At 31.4% G+C, this 17,326-nt stretch overlaps 1 protein-coding gene across 2 annotated transcripts in view; it reads right to left on the bottom strand.

The window, feature by feature from the left end:
• Positions 1 to 8,971: 8,971 nt before the first annotated feature.
• The window catches only part of csk (C-terminal Src kinase), a 34,102-nt gene continuing 25,747 nt past the window's right edge, over positions 8,972 to 17,326 (bottom strand). For both annotated transcript variants that reach the window (XM_051099729.1, XM_051099730.1), the window contains exons 6-13: positions 14,057 to 14,150; positions 13,862 to 13,927; positions 13,592 to 13,691; positions 13,387 to 13,477; positions 11,339 to 11,412; positions 11,048 to 11,243; positions 10,865 to 10,951; positions 8,972 to 9,291 (exon numbers count right to left, since the gene is read on the bottom strand). In XM_051099729.1, coding sequence (XP_050955686.1) covers positions 9,109 to 9,291; positions 10,865 to 10,951; positions 11,048 to 11,243; positions 11,339 to 11,412; positions 13,387 to 13,477; positions 13,592 to 13,691; positions 13,862 to 13,927; positions 14,057 to 14,150 — 891 coding nt within the window. In that variant the 3' untranslated portion in view covers positions 8,972 to 9,108. The remainder of the gene's footprint in view (positions 9,292 to 10,864; positions 10,952 to 11,047; positions 11,244 to 11,338; positions 11,413 to 13,386; positions 13,478 to 13,591; positions 13,692 to 13,861; positions 13,928 to 14,056; positions 14,151 to 17,326) is intronic.

The raw sequence follows: 17,326 nt of genomic DNA, 5'->3' as shown, positions 1-17,326 counted from the left end.
ACGTGTTGTGGAGACATATGTGACCCTGGACCACAAAACCAGTCATAAGTGTCCATTTTCTAAAATTGAGATTTATACATCACGTGAAAGCTGAATAAATAAGCTTTCCACTGATGTATGATTTGTACAACTATTTGAAAATCTGGAATCTGAGGGTGCAAAAAATCGAAATATTGAGAAAATCACCTTTAAAGGAGAAGTCCACTTCCAGAACAACAATTTACATAAAATGTACTCACCCCCTTGTCATCCAAGATCCAAGGTTGTAAAGAAATTATGTTTTCTGAGGAAACGTTCCAGGCTTTTTCTCCATATAATGGACTGCTATGGTGCCCCGATTTTGAACTTCCAAAATGCAGTTTAAATGTGGCTTCAAACAATCCCAAATGCAGTTGTAAACGATCCCAGCCGAGGAAGAAGGGTCTTATCTTATGAAACATTAAAGAAATACAATTTAAATACTTTTTACTGTCAAACGCTCGTCTTGTCTTGCTCTCCCTGAACTCTGTGTATTCTGGCTCAAGACAGTTAGGGTATGTTGAAAAACTCAGATCGTATTTTCTTCCTCAACTTCAATAATCATTTCAAAATCATCCTACATCGCTGCAGAAGTACCGACCCAGTCTTTGCAAAGTGAACATGCAAAGAAGATCAAACACTTGTACCAAAAATGTAAAACAGTGATATAGGACAATTTTGAAGTTGAGGGAGAACATGAGATGGGAGTTTTTTGACATACCCTAACTATTATGAACAGGAAAAAAAAACAGAGGTTGGGAAGAGCAAGACAAGATGAGCGTTTGACATTAAAAAAAGTATATAAATTGTATTATTTTTATGAAAATAACCAATCGTTTCACTGGATAAGACCCTTCTTCCTTGGCTGGGATCGTTTATTACCGCATTTAAGATCGTTTGAAGCTGATTTAAACTACATTTGGGAAATTCAAACTCGGGGCACCATATCAGTCCATTATATGGAGAAAAATCCTGAAATGTTTTCCTTAAAAAAACAATTTCTGTACAACTGAAGAAAGAAAGACATGAACATCTTGGATGACAAGGGGGTGTGTGTCTGTTCTTTCTCTTGCGCTCCCATCCTAGACTAGCTTGCGCTGATTGGGATGGCACCTTTTCCCTCTTTGCGCTGATTTCTCATCCTATTTCTCTCTGCATGTTCCTAGGCTTTTTGCCAGATTATCGTGCTTCACTACCGATCTGTCTGAGAACCTAAAGCTCTTTCTGGATCAATCCTTTTGGTTTTGTCTAGTCGTGTCTTGTCAAGCTGTTGACCAGTGTTTTGTCAAGCCTCCCAGTTGCTTGCCACTTGCTGTTCTTTCTCCTCCGGACTCTACCCTCTGGACCTAACAGTACCGCCTAGGTTGTCGCCCCTCGCCCTGCTGCCCGGGACTGCTCTCCCTCCAAGTTTTTTTATTTTGTTCCTGTTTTTTCCCTGAGTTTACCTCCAGTACTGCGAATGCCCTTTTGGCCGGTGAACGGCTGACTGCTTAAGTTTTTGAAGACAAATAAATACTTTTGGGTCATTTTGTTGTGACAGTGAGTACATGAAGTTCTTGGCAATGTATATTACTAATCAGAAATTACGTTTTGATATATTTACGGTAGGAAATGTACAAAATATCTTCATGGAACATGATCTTTACTCAATATGATTTTTGCCATAAAAGAACAATCGATACATTTGACCCACACAGTGCATTGTTGTCGATTGCTGCAAATATACCCGTGCTACTTACGACTGGTTTTGTGGTCCAGGGTCACATATCTGATGTGTTTATTCTTTCATAAAATCCTATAACATGGCCTAGTTCACACTACCTACTGCAGTGTTTTGTTGTGGACACTATTTAGTGCACAACAGCCTCTAAAATGTGCAGTTTGTTATGTGTTTGTGGCACACACTACCTAGTATGCTAGTTTTTAGAGTGCACAGTACATAGTTCACAATACTTTTTACAATATGTTGCCAAGATTAAGTTATTTTTTCATTTACACAGTTTACACAAGGTTCAGTGCGCTGCGAAATGCTGTGATGAAGCTCAGTTTCAGAGCACTTACATGTAGAGACAATAATGCTGACAAACAGACATGCAAACAGTACATACACTTGAAGAAAAACTAATATAAAATATGTCACAAGTACAGCATGGTTATACTATAGCGACAGTATACCGAAATTGATTACTTCCAATCAAATTGATTTTAACAGATTTTACGTGTCAGAAGACGTTTGCGAACAGAAGATCCTTTTATTGGTTTAGTTTGTGTGTTTGAGACTCTATTAATGACGGCCTGTGGGCTTGTTGTTGAGTCAGTGTGAGTAACGATGAGCCGCCACTGTCACTTCTCTCCTGTGTCGAGCAAATCACAGGACTGCTCAAGTGAAACACCTCAGTCTGTCAACTAATTGTATTACATACAGCGTTAGGCTCTGTGATTTATACCTCTATGCTGATAAGATTGTGTACAGTCTTACGGCTGTAGGAAAATTTGTAATAAATATTTATTCATATAAATTATATATACAAATTTATGCTAACTGATACCTTAAGCTAAACTGTACTGTTAATATATCACATACAAAAGTCTGTTTTACTTGCCTGCCTGCTTTAAAATGAATGAAATATATATTAAATATAATTATTTAAAGATGGTGGAGGTCAATATATGACATATTAATATAATAACACATTAATATTTTTATGTTTTTATTTTAATTTATTAATTTATTATCATCATTATAATAATATCGGAATATAAAATATATAATAAAACAATTAAATCAATTTTCAATTTATATTCATATTTTAAGTATAATGACTATGTACAAATATTAGTTTTGACCTCTAACCATGCTAAATAAAAATAAAAATAGTAACATTATTAATGTATTAATGTGTGTATGTGTTTATATAGTCTATAATAGTTGTATGTCTGAGTATATGTAAGGAAATGTTATGAAATATATATTTATAAAAGTTTATCAAAAATATATATACTTTATGTATTCAGAATTATATATATATACATATATATATGTGTGTGTGTATGTATGTACATCAAAATTTAGACATAATGTTTTCATTTAAAAAAGCAATTATAAAGCAATAACAACATCTGCCTATATTGACATGCCTAATAATAAAGCTGTATTTATGTTGAGATTTATGTAGATTATATTTTCATATTTGCATTTATATAATCAAGATTTTATAAATATACATTCTGATTTACAATTTTATAGTCAGAATAATAACTATATATTAACAATGTACATTTCTATATTCAAACTATATTTTTGGATTTAATTCTATTTATTCAGACCTTCAGTTATATATTCAGATTAACATCTATACATATATTCATGATTTGCATTAATAAATTACATTTTTTTTATCCATATATTCAGATATTCTTATACAGTATCTGTATATTGCAACTTTCATGTATATATTCAGAATTATAAGTACATATTCACAATTTACATTTATACATTCAGACTTAAAACTATATATTCATAATCTACATTTTTGTATTACAATTTGTATCTATATATTCAGACTTATATTCAGATATATTCAGATATGTATTCAGATTTATAACTATATATTCTGATTTACTTCTATATATTCAGAATTATAATTATATATTCTGATTATATATATATATATATATATATTATGATTTACTTTATATATTCTGATTTACTTCTATATATTCAGATTTATAAACATATATTCAAATTTATATACTCAGATTTATAAATATACTGATTTACCTCTATATATTCAGAATTATAGCTATATATTCAGATTTACATATATATTCTGATTTACACCTATATGTTCAGAATTATAACTATATGTTCTGATTGACATTTATATGTTCAGATTTATATATATTCAGATTTCTAAATATATATTCTGATTTACTTCTATATATTCAGAATTATAACTATTCTGATTTACTTTATATATTCAGAATTATAACTATACTGATTTAGTTCTATATATGCAGAATTATAATTATATATTCAGAATTATAATTATATATTCTGATTATATATATATATATATTCTGATTTACTTTATATATTCAGAATTATAACTATACTGATTTAGTTCTATATATGCAGAATTATAATTATATATTCTGATTATATATATATATATATATATTATTCAGATTTTCTTTATATATTCAGAATGTATTCTGATTTACCTCTATATATTCAGGTTTTTAAATATATATTCAGATTTATAAATATATTGATTTACCTCTATATATTCAGAATAATAACTATATAACTATATAATAATAACTATATATATATATATATATATATATTCTGATTTACTTATTGAGAATTGTAACTATATTCTGATTTCTAAATATATATTCTGATTTACTTCTATATATGCACAATTTACATTTAAATTATTCAGATTTTACTGAATCTTTCCTATTTGGCGCTGTGTGTGTGTGTGTGTATGTAAAGCTTTTTAAATATTATTTTTTCATTACTAACTCCAAATAGTTTAGATAAATTGACAAATCATCTGAAAACATGAATTAAACATGTTTAAATGTCCTCTTCGAATGATATGATGACCTTTCCCAAAGAGACCCGGTGAGTCACTGCTTTGTAGCATTTGGAGGAATTTTAACAATTACATTTGCTGTGAACATTCATCTCGCCGAATCCAACTGCTTTCAGATGGAAATCTCTGATAACATGAGAGTTTATTCAGAGACGCCGCACTGAATCCATTATCATATATGTTTTAAACATGACCAGCTGCAATCTGATTTGTCCTCATTTGTCCAGTGAAGAACAAGCGACTATATTGAATTACATTTAGCATCTACAACACTTTCAAACCATCTACAACACTTGTTGTGTATGAGGGTCAGTGATTCCTCAGATAAATGCCAGGGCATTGAGAAGGTTCATCTCCCGCCTGAAGCAGTGCCCAGGACAAAGACACTTCCCTGTTCAGCGGGACTCTGAATCACTGTACTCATGTACCCTTCATGAGGCACATTTCTGGCCAAAATGCAAACAGCGGAGAGATGCATTTTGCATAAGAAGGAGACTGTCATAAACGCAAGCATCTCGAGGACTCCACTTCTAGTGTTGATTGGGATTCACACTGGCATTCGAGCTCCCTCAGGCTGGACGTGGGTGAAGGCCGAATTCGGGCCTGAGCCCAAATGTCACGGGAGAGATGTAAATGGGGGCTGACGAGCACCGCGGACGCTTCCGAACCTACAGCTGGAGGAACTTTGGTATTTTAGACAATCAAACTTAGCATGTCACTTAACGTTGCTCTCTTCAGGCAAACGCATGAACTCTGAAGAAAACATACGAATCATTGCTGCTATTGACTGCTTGCTGCGTTTAGGCATGGATGGTTTGAAGCTACGAATGTTTGCTGTTATCATTTCGGTTTTGCCCTCGTAACGTGAGGTCGCAATCATTTCCTTTAAACGAAGAGGCTGAATTCAACTCTTCTTACTGTCCCTTGGCAATGTCTTCCAACTAGGCCACAAACAGAGCAAATCGTGACACATGCATGGTGACATCCACAGTCAAGCGTTCTGGCGTGAAGCACACAGGACGCCCGAGGGGGGTGAAGCTGAAGTCCCGTCTCCCCGACTTACCTCATTCTTCCTTGTTGAACAGGGAAGCTTGTGTGCTTGAAGTTTGAAGAAGAATTTTAAGGGAGCTCGGTTTTTACGAGGAGGAACTACAGGTGGTTTATTTCCCTTTTCCTTTCAAGTAAAAAGAAATATCAAAAATGAAACCAGTGTTATGCTAAATTATGCAAATTAAGTATAATCTTATTATAATATGCAATGAGTTCCAGTAGCTGGACTAAAGAGCATATTCATTTCCCAAATGCATTGATGCAATATGCATATTTACATGCACTGTAAAACATGATATGATCAGTCAGTCATGGCAACTTATGTTTTTACATTAACTCAAAATGAGCAATTAAATTTTCTTGTAAGTTGGTTTAATGCAATTAAAAGTTGAAATGACTTGTACAGTCAAGTTGACAATATATGTCAGGTATTTTTGATGATATGCAAATATGCATTTTTTTAAAAATTTATTTTAAATTTGCATCACACACATACACACACACTTTTTCAAATGTCTACCAATTATTTAAAAAATATGTATATTTTAAATTGTGTAATTAATGACTTGCAAATATGCATTTTTATTTTTTAATTCTAAATTTGCATGCCATAAAATAATTACAAAATATAAATAGAAAAAAAATTTTATTTTTTTTTTTTTTTTTTTAAATCAAGTATTTTGATGACATGCAAATATGCATTTTAAAGGTTTTTTAATTATAAATCAGCATGTCAAAATTAATTAGAAATAGACTTTTTCAAATGTCTACCAATTATTTAAAAAAAAGAATTAAATTAACTAATGATTTGCAATTATGCATTTTGTATTTTTAATTATATATTTGCATGTCATAAAATTAATTAGAAATAAAAAATACATTTAACTTTTTTAAATAAATTTTTTTAATGACATGCAAATAAGCATTTTGTCATAACATCATAAAAATAATTAATTAGATATAGAAAAAATTAAAAATTTGATATATACATTTGAACACATTTTTTTTACATCTCTACCAAGTATAAAAATAAAATGTTTCAAATCGAATATTTTTAATGACATGCATTTTTTATTTTTAATGATAAATTTGCATCTCTCTGTCTCTCACACACGTTTTAAAATGTCTAGCAATTATTAAAATTTTTTATTTTGAATGTCATAAAATTAATTGCAAATATAAAAACTACTTATGTAATTTTTTTAAATCAAGTATTTTAATGACATTCAAATATGCCCTTTTAAACTGTAAATTTGCATGTCAGAAAATTAATCAATTAGAAATAGAAAAAAATTCAAATGTGATAGAAATTAACATACACAATTTTTTTAAACTAATTTTTAAACTATTTTCTCTACCAATATTACAAAATTTGTATTTTTACATTGAGTATTTATAATGCCATGCAAATATGCATTTTTAAAATTTAATTATAAATTTGCATGCAATAAAATTAACTAGAAATAGAAATCTCTACCTCTCTCTATATATTTTTACAACACACACACACACACACACACACACATACACACATACACACACACACAATATACATAAATCTGTACCAATTATTTTAAAAGTGATAGTATTTAATATGTGAATTAAAAATATAATGGAAATAGTTTTGAAAAATACTAAGCAATGCTAATTTAATATGCAAAGGTGATTTAACAATACGTTTTTTATAAATAAGAAATGTTAAATAGTTCTGTTGGCTGATTTTTCTTTTTTTTGACATTTAAAAAAAATGTATTGATTTTAATATCCTATTTTGCTCTAAATTAGATTATTATTATTTGTAATAATAAAAACAGTTTTAGAAAACTACATTATTATTATTATTACAGTATGTTTACTGGCCATGTTTCTTCCTTTAAGTGTCTTGTATATATAATTGTATAATTATATTAATATTAATATCTTATTTTTTGAATATTCATTTTATTTGATTCATTTGCTAGCAGAAGTAACAATGTTTGCTAGTAGATCTTCTTAAAATATTGCAGAAATAAGAAGTGAAATGTTTCCAAATTGTGTTATAATTTACACAAGTAGAAGTTGATTTCTTACGGTGTAAGAAATGAATTGAAATCTTTGTTGGTACAGTATGTTTCCATTCCAGCGCTTTTGTTCACCAAAGGTAGATTCACCTTCACGGAAAACCACAAAAGCAGCATTTCATTGGTTCAGATTACATTGTAACTGCACGCTCATGAATCTTCCTGTTCTTGATATCACGTTGCTGACGAGAAACACAGCATCCTATAGATAGACCAGAGAACAATCCTATCACATCCTACCACATCACGTCGTGACGCCGTTTCCAAAACACGTGACATGCGCCGAGCGCATCCGCAGGGCATCGGGATTATGATTACCGTTGCACATACGTGTGTCAAAACCTTATGCTGAAAATCTGTCACGTGTCACAACCGTTTGGGACGCCGCTAAACAGGCGGTATCTTATAAAGATGACGCGTTTCCTCTCTGGGTGCATTTAGACTTTCCTTGACTGACCTTTATGTTAAATTAAAGACCGTATGGTTAGATTTAAAGGCACAACACACACTCTCAAAGCTTTTTGGCAGCCTTTTTATTTTTTTTGTCTTTATCTTTCGTTTTTATCAAACTGTTCAGATGGAATGATTTTATCTGAAATATGCAGCAAAGAAACAAAATATGTAAAGCACAGCGTAAAATTAAGTCACAAATATTTTTTAAATTTCAATTTGTATGATTTCTCTGGTTTATTATTATTTTTTATTTTTAATTAAAGCAATCAGGCTTTCACCCAAGCCACATGTCTATTTTTAAAGGACCACAATGTTTATATTCATCCTTTCCGGGATGTTTTGAGGCGTTTGAAAAGATGAGCAAGACAGCAGGAAATTCAAGCGCTTCTACACAATGCATTAAAAAAAAAAAAACAAGCTGTGGGGCGACACAGACTTCGGCGTGAAGGCACTGTGAAATGGTAGAAAGATTCTCTGGTGTATTTCATTGGCTACTGGAACGGAAAACAGTTTGGGATGAGCATACGGTCTCCCTAAGTGCCAATTGTTGTTGTTGGTTACACGTTTGTATGAATGTTTTGTCACAAAGCATTCCTTGTAATATTTATTATCTGATATTAGCTGATTTTTCTCTTTTTTTTTGGGCAGGAAATGCTATATGTTAGTCGTGAGTCCAAAATAAGGGAGCCGTGCGAGGACGTGTCGGAGGAGGCTGAGAATCAAAAAGAGGTGAGTTGTTGTAGAGAAGGCCAGCCTCCCCAAAATTAAGAAAACGATGCAAAAAAAAAAAAAAAAAAAGAGTGCGCTTGCAAAAGAAGATTCTGCTGATGCTTTTTCCAAGTTCCCCTGCTTAAGAGTAGATTTTGGTCAGATTGTATGAGAATGGTCCTGTGAAGGTATTTTTTTCCTTTAGTTTGTGTCTTTTATCGGTACAGTTCCTTGGCTATGATGTCTTGAAGTTTCTGTCTCAGTTCTCTGAAGCTGGGACGCACCACAGGGTCCAGAGTCCAGCACAGCTTCATGATGTCGTACACCACCACCGGGCAGCCGTCTGGGGAGTCCATCTTGTAACCCTTCTCTACACGCGGGACAACTTCCTTTAGAGGCTGTGAGAACAGAGGATGAAGGACACCGCGATTTAGGAAAAATGTGCTGAGGAAGACAACAGTGTCCTCTACTGGTAGAATAAGAAATAATGCAGTATGTGCAGAAATCTTGCAAAAAAACTTCACATTTTTTAATTAACATAGAAATAACATTACACATGTAATTAGTAATATATAAATATCTCAGATAAATACTACTTGTATTAAAAAGTATACATTATAATATCTTATTTATTTATTATTAGATTTTTTCAATATAAATATCATTTTAATAAAAAATGTGTAATAGTAATAATAATACCAAATATATTAAATAACAAAAATTATAATGATATTTATAATGATATAATAATAATAATAATAATAATAATAATAATATAACAGTAATAATAATAATATTTTTAAAAACTATATTATCACAAATGTATTTTTATTGGTAACATTTCTGCTTTGAAGTGACTTGTGTATTAATACCCTATTTTAGTTATTAATAGTAATATTATTAAATGTTGTCATTATTATTTATTAATAATATAATAATAATAATAATAATAATAATAATAAAGCACAAACATAACCAATAAAAGATTTTTTTTGTTGTTATTACAGATTAGAATAAAAATGTACTGATTTTATTTAGATTGAAATTAGATCATTATTTTGTTTGGATATAATAATAATAATAATAATAATAATTTTAAAACTATTATTTGTACTGTATTTTTACTAGCCATGTTTCTTTGGTGAACTGCTTGAATGTAAACATTTATTATAGTTATTTTAAATTATGTTATTAATTATAATAATATTAATAATAATAATAATAATAAAATGTATTTTTATTGGTTATGTGTCTGCTTTAAGGTGACATTACAGTTTAGAATAAAAATGTACTGATTTTATTTAGATTCAAATTATAATTAATTATTTTATATTTTATTTTATATTTTATTATTTTATGTATTATAATAATAATTTTTTAAAAGTATATAATTTATACAGTATCTTGATTGCCCATGTTTCTTCTTTATGGTGGCTTGAATGTAAACATTTATTTTCATTATTTTAAATTAGGTTATTAATAAAACTATGATAATAATAATTATAACAACAACAACGCCGAATATTTGTATTACAGATACAGTACTACAAAAGTACAGATTTTCATGTGGATATAATAATAATAATAATAATAATACAAATAATAATAATAATAAATATTATTTAAAAAACTATAATTCATATAGTTTTTTTTATTGCCAGTGTTTCTTCTTTTAATAATAACAATAATAATAATAATAATAATAATAATAATAAAATATTTTGATTGGTTAGGTTTCTTCTTTAAGGTGATGTATTACAGGTCAAAATAGAAATGTACAGATTTATTATTATTAATTATTAATTATTAACAACAACATGACATGCACTTTTTATTGTTCTTGCTTCTGCTTTAAAGTTTACATCATTTAGATAAAAAAAATTATTTATTACAATATCCTATTTATTTCAGTAGCTTTAATTTAACATAAAAGTAAAACAAAACAAAAAAAAAGGTTTGAAAATGACTTACAATTCTTGGATATGGTACCCGACCAAAGGAATAGATCTCCCACAGTAAGATGCCATAGCTCCATACATCTGACTTAGTGGAAAACGCCTGTTTCAGACAGACAGGTAGAAATAACAAAAAGATAAGTGGATGTTTTTAAAATGTCTCTGTTCAAATATATTAACGCAAAAGCAGACAACACACCTTCTCTCTCAAGGCCTCAGGTGAAGTCCATTTAACCGGGAGTTTGGCTGTATCTTGAGTAGATGACGCTTCCTTGGTAAGGCCAAAGTCGCTGACTTTTGCTATGTTGTCTTCTGACACTAAAACGTTACGAGCTGCCAGATCCCTGTGCACAAAGTTATTGGCCTCAAGATATTCCATCGCCTTGCAAACATCCCTAAAAAATATAGACAACAAATGAAGAAACCATTTTGAAAACGGATGAGTGCCAAGGGTTAAAAAAAATTAAAGATGTGATGATAACAAACTCACATTGAGAAATTGATCAAACGATCTCCACCAATAACAGTGCGTCCTCTAGAGCGCAAATAGTCCACTAAGCTACCCTGAAAACAGAAATTAAGATGTTAAAATCATGCTTAAAATAAAGACAAAATTAAATACAGCTGAGGTCAAAAGTTTACATACACCTTGCAGAATCTGTGAAATGTTTATTATTTTACCAAAATAAGAGGGATCGTACAAAACGCATATTATTTTTTATTTAGTACTGACCTGAACTAGACATTTCACATAAAAGATGTTTACATATAGTCCACAAGAGAAAATAATAGTTGAATTTATAAAAATGACCCTGTTCAAAAGTTTACATACACTTGATTCTTCATACTGTGTTGTTTCTTGAATGCTGTGGGGTTTTTTTTTGTTTAGTGATAGTTGTTCATGAGTCCCTCGTTTGTCTTGAACAGTTAAACTGCCCGTTGTTCTTTAGAAAAACCCTTCAGGTCCCACAAATTCTCCAGCATTTTTGTGTATTTGAACCCTTTCCAACAATGACTGTATGCATTAAGCCCAGAGTGAATTTAAATAATCAGTGTAAATTTAACTTATTTTGTCTTCTGGGAAACATGTAAGTATCTTCTGTAGCTTCTGAAGGGAAGCACTAAATGAAAAAATATAAAAATTTAGGCAAAATAAGAAAAATCTTTATTCTGTTCAAAAGTTTTCACCCCCCAGGCTCTTAAAGTAGTAGTCCAATTCCAGATCAACAATTTACAAATAATTTACTCATCCCCTTGTCATCCACAATGTTCATGTCTTTCTTTCTTCAGTCGTAAAGAAATTATGTTTTTTGAGGAAAACATTTCAGCATTTTTCCCCATATAATGGAAAATGATGCCCCGATTTTGAACTTCCAAAATGCAGTTTAAATGCGGCTTCAAACAATCCTAAATGCGGCTGTAAACGATCCCAGCCGAGGAAGAAGGGTCTTATCTACATTATTTACATTTACATTAAAAAAAAATACAATTTAAATACTTTTTATTCTCTAATGCTCATCTTGTCTTGCAGTCCTGAACTCTGTGTATTCTAACTCAAAACAGGGTATGTCTAAAAACTCTGACCGTATTTTCTCCCTCAACTTCAAAAATCATTTAAAAATCCTCCTACATCGCTGCAGAAGTACCGACGCAGTCTTTGCAAAGTGAACATGCAAAAAAGATCAAACACCCTTAACAAAAAAGTTAAAACAGCGATATAGGGCAATTTTGAAGTTGAGGGAGAATATGAGATGGGAGTTTTTCGACATACCCTAACTGTCATGAACAGGAGCATTTAAACTGCATTTTGGAAGTTCAAAATTGGGTCACCATTGTCCATTATATGGGGAAAAATGCTGAAATGTTTTCCTCAAAAAACATAATTTCTTTACGACTGAAGAAAGAAAGACATGAACGTCGTGGATGACAAGGAGGTAAGTAAATTATTTGTAAATTGTTGTTCTGGAAGTGGACTTCTCCTTTAACGCCTCGTTTTTCCTTCTGGAGCATCAGTGAGTGTTTGAACCTTCTGTAATAGTCATAATCTGCATATGAGTCTCTCAGTTGTCCTCAGTGTCAAAAGATGGATCTCAAAAATCATACAGTTGTTGTTGGAAAGGGTTCAAATATACAAAAATGCTGAAAACCAAAGAATTTGTGGGACCTGAAGGATTTTTCTGAAAAAACGGCGGTCAGTTTAACTGTTCAGGACAAGGGACTCATGAACAACTATCACTAAACCAAAAAAACACAGCTGTGGATCATTGAGGTAACAACACAGTATTAAGAATCAAGGGGGTGTAAACTTTTGAACAGGGTCTTTTTTTTTTTTTTTTTTTTTTTTTTTTTTTTACTGTTTTCTCCTGTGGACTATATGTAAACATCTTTAATGTGAAATGTCTCATTCAGGTCAGTACTAAATAAAAAAAATGCATTTTGTATGATCCCTCTTATTTTGGTAAAATAACTAACGTTTTGTAGATTCTGCAAGGTGTATGTAAACGTTTGACCTCAACTGTACAGCTTTGGGTCACTGACCTTGGCCATATACTCAGTGACGATGAAGAGGCTGCCCTTCTCTTCCACGATCACCCCCAGCAACTGTACCAAGTTATTATGTCGTAATTGCCTGTAACAGTCAATGTGAATATTGATATTTAAACATAAAACTATAAAAAGCCTCATTTGATATTCGAAAGGAATATTTGATAATTGAGTGACTTGTCAGTTGGGGAGGACGTACGTCATGACAGAAGCCTCTGCAACAAAGGCCTGCGCTGTTGCATCATGTTTGATACACTTCACAGCTACTTTCTTGCCTCGGTAGTCTCCAACCATCACATCTAAGAATCAAAAACACCATATTTTTGTAAAACTTGCCAGTCCTGAAGAATTATGATGGTATTAATATATTTGCGTTCATTTTTATAAGCTAAACCGTGTAAAATCTGGGTCCTGAACCAAAGTAATTTAGATTTAATGATCTAGGTGTTAAAAACGCATGCATCTGTACCTCCAAACTCTCCTTTTCCAATAGTCTGGATAAGCTTCAGTTCTTTTCTATTCAGAGCCCAGCCACCTGTGGAGAAGGAAGATTAATGATGCTATTAAAATATTTTTTCATAAAACAAACCCTAAACCCGTGCAGGAATTGAATTCTCTATAAATCAACACATTTATGTGTGAGTATAGTCAATGAGTATCTCACTTCTCGAGAACTCGTCCTGGGCCGCCACAGTCCCCTCCATGATTTTAGGTTTGATAAGTCTGGTACAAAGTCCATCTGCATCTTTAGTGTAATGCTGTGAAAATGCACACATACATATAAAAACAAATTATGCAAAACAAGATGCAAATAAAAACACTTTATATACAGGCGCAAAAAGTAAAATGAGGCTTGAATGTGCTATTTATATGGACAATACATCATGAAATATATTGTATCATTAGCTTTTAAAACGTTTTTTGAAAGTAAACACATCGAACGCGGTAAACTGTTATGTGCAGTAGAGGTCGCTGTTGTATACGTCTATTGTATTGATTTCGCCGCTTCCTCTCCTCAGTTGCACAAGTCCACACAGGCGACGACATTCTTATCATTTCAGGGTTGAAATACGTGTTTATGATTCTGAATGTCTGGACTCTATAACCGTGAGGCCAGACGACGAGATAATATTGTTACATGAATGAAACGGCATCGACTGGGCTGTTGAAATGATCTGGAACCTGCGCTCGTTTCCTCTTTGTCACTTCCTCGTTATCAACTGTTCCAGGAACTGGAGCGTTCGTATGGGTGCGCGTGCCGTTGTTATACGCGCGCTCAAAATAACAACACATTTGCATGACTAGACTCCAACAAACACTGCGGTAATTCTTAGATGCATTGATGATTTTCCTGACAAGAAATTACCACGGTAACACACCATAGTTTCTCAAGTTACTACCTATCAAAAACGAATATTGTAAGACATTTTTTTACTAGTACACAATGTCATGTTTGAAAGTTTGGGGGAGTTTACTAATGTTTCAAATGAAACGGTGTCTTGTATGCTCATCAAAGCTGCATTTATTTGATCCAAAAATAAAAAAATCCAAATTTGAAAAATTCTGCATCACTACTCTAGGCCCATGTCCACCACTGAATAAAAAACAAAGAAGATAATTTGAACCGTTTTTTTTCTTCACAATTCAGACTTTTTTTCCCTACCAATTGCGAGTTGTATCTTGCAATTTTGATTGTTTTTTTCTTAGAACTGCATGATACAAACTCACAATTTTGACTTTTTTTCTTAGAATTGTGATTTAAACTCGCAATTGCGAGTTATAAAGTCAAAATTGCAAGATAAAAACTCATAATTCAGGCTGTTTTCTCAGATTTGCAATTTAAATTCGCAATTGCGAGTTATGAAGTCAGAACTGCGAGAAATGTGACTTTTTTTCTTGCAGTTTCAAGTTTACATATCCCAGTTCTGAATAATGTCATGTTTGAAAGTTTGGGGGAGTTTTCTAATGTTTCAAATGAAACTGTCTTGTATGCTCATCAAAGCTGCATTTATTTGATCCAAAAAAAAAAAAAATCCAAATTTGAAAAATTCAGCATCATTACTCTAGGCCCATGTCTACCACTGAATAAAAAATAAAAAAGATAATTTGAACCGTTTTTTTTTTTTTTTTTCACAATTCAGACTTTTTTTCCTACCAATTGCGAGTTGTATCTTGCAATTTTGATTGTTTTTTTCAAACTCACAATTCTGACTTTTTTTCTTAGAATTGCAAGTTTACATATCCCAGTTCTGAATAATGCCATGTTTGAAAGTTTGGGGGAGTTTTCTAATGTTTCAAATGAAACTGTCTTGTATGCTCATCAAAGCTGCATTTATTTGATCCAAAAAAATAAATAAATAAATAAATCCAAATTTGAAAAATTCAGCATCATTACTCTGGGTTGTATCTTGCAATTTTGATTGTTTTTCTTAGAACTGCGTGATACAAACTCGCAATTCTGACTTTTTTTCTTAGAATTGTGATTTAAACTCGCAATTGCGAGTTATAAAGTCAGAATTGATATAAACTTGCAATTCTGACTTTTTTTCTCCAAGTTACATAATACAAACTGGCAGTTGTGAGTTATAAAGTCACAACTGCGAAACAATTCTAAGAAATAAACTCGCTATTCTGACGAACTTGCAATTGCGAGTTATAAAGTCGGAATCGCGAGACATTAACTCACAATTCTGAGAAATAAAGTCAAAATTGCAAGATAAAAACTCACAGTTCAGGTTGTTTTCTCAGATTTGCAATTTAAATTCGCAATTGCGAGTTATGAAGTCAGAACTGCGAGAAATGTGACTTTTTTTTCTTGCAATTGCAAGTTTACATATCCCAGTTCTGAATAATGCCATGTTTGAAAGTTTGGGGGAGTTTTCTAATGTTTCAAATGAAACTGTCTTGTATGCTCATCAAAGCTGCATTTATTTGATCCAAAAAAAAAAAAAAATAAATAAATCCAAATTTGAAAAATTCAGCATCATTACTCTGGGTTGTATCTTGCAAGTTTGATTGTTTTTCTTAGAACTGCGTGATACAAACTCGCAATTCTGACTTTTTTTCTTAGAATTGTGATTTAAACTAGCAATTGCGAGTTATAAAGTCAGAATTGATATAAACTCACAATTCTGACTTTTTTTCTCCAAGTTGCATAATACAAACTGGCAGTTGTGAGTTATAAAGTTATAATAATGTTTCAAATGAAACTGTCTTGTATGCTCAAAACTGCATTTATTTGATCCAAAAAAATAAAAATAAAAATTTGAAAAATGCAGCATCATTACTCCAGTTTTTTTATGGAGGCCCATTTCTGCCACTGAATAAAAAATAAAAAAGGTAATGTAAACCTTTTTTTTTTTTCTACACAATTCAGACTTTTTTTTCCCCTACCAATTGCGAGTTTACATCTTGCAATTTTGATTGTTTTTTCTTACAACTGCATGATACAAACTCACAATTCTGATTTTTTTCGTTAGAATTATGATATAAATTTAGAATTGCAAGCTATAAAGCCAGAATTAAGATATAAACTCACAATTCTGTTTTTTCTCAGCTTTGTGTGATATAAACTAGCAATTGTAAGTTATGAAGTCAGAATTACGAGTTTATATCTCACAATTGTGACTTTTTTTTTCAGAATTTTGTGTTAACGTCATATCATATATATCATATACTTTATAACACGCAATTGCGAGTTAAATCAGAATTGTGATATAAACTCGCAATTCTGAGAAGTCTTTTTTCCCCTCAAAACTGAACTTTATAACTCGCAATTGCGAGTTTATATCTCACAATTCTAAGAAAAAGTCAGAATTGCGAGATGAAAGTCAGAATTGAGATATATAAACACGCACTTGCGAGGAAAAAGTCAGAATTGCAAGTTCTCACAATTCTAAATTTATTTCTCTCAATTGTTTAAATCATACAATTC

The sequence above is a fragment of the Labeo rohita genome, chromosome 25, assembly GCF_022985175.1.
Source record: "Labeo rohita strain BAU-BD-2019 chromosome 25, IGBB_LRoh.1.0, whole genome shotgun sequence".
NCBI classification, from domain to species: domain Eukaryota; kingdom Metazoa; phylum Chordata; class Actinopteri; order Cypriniformes; family Cyprinidae; genus Labeo; species Labeo rohita.
Note: the sequence above shows the minus strand (reverse complement) of the source record. Positions and strands in the feature narration are given on the sequence as shown.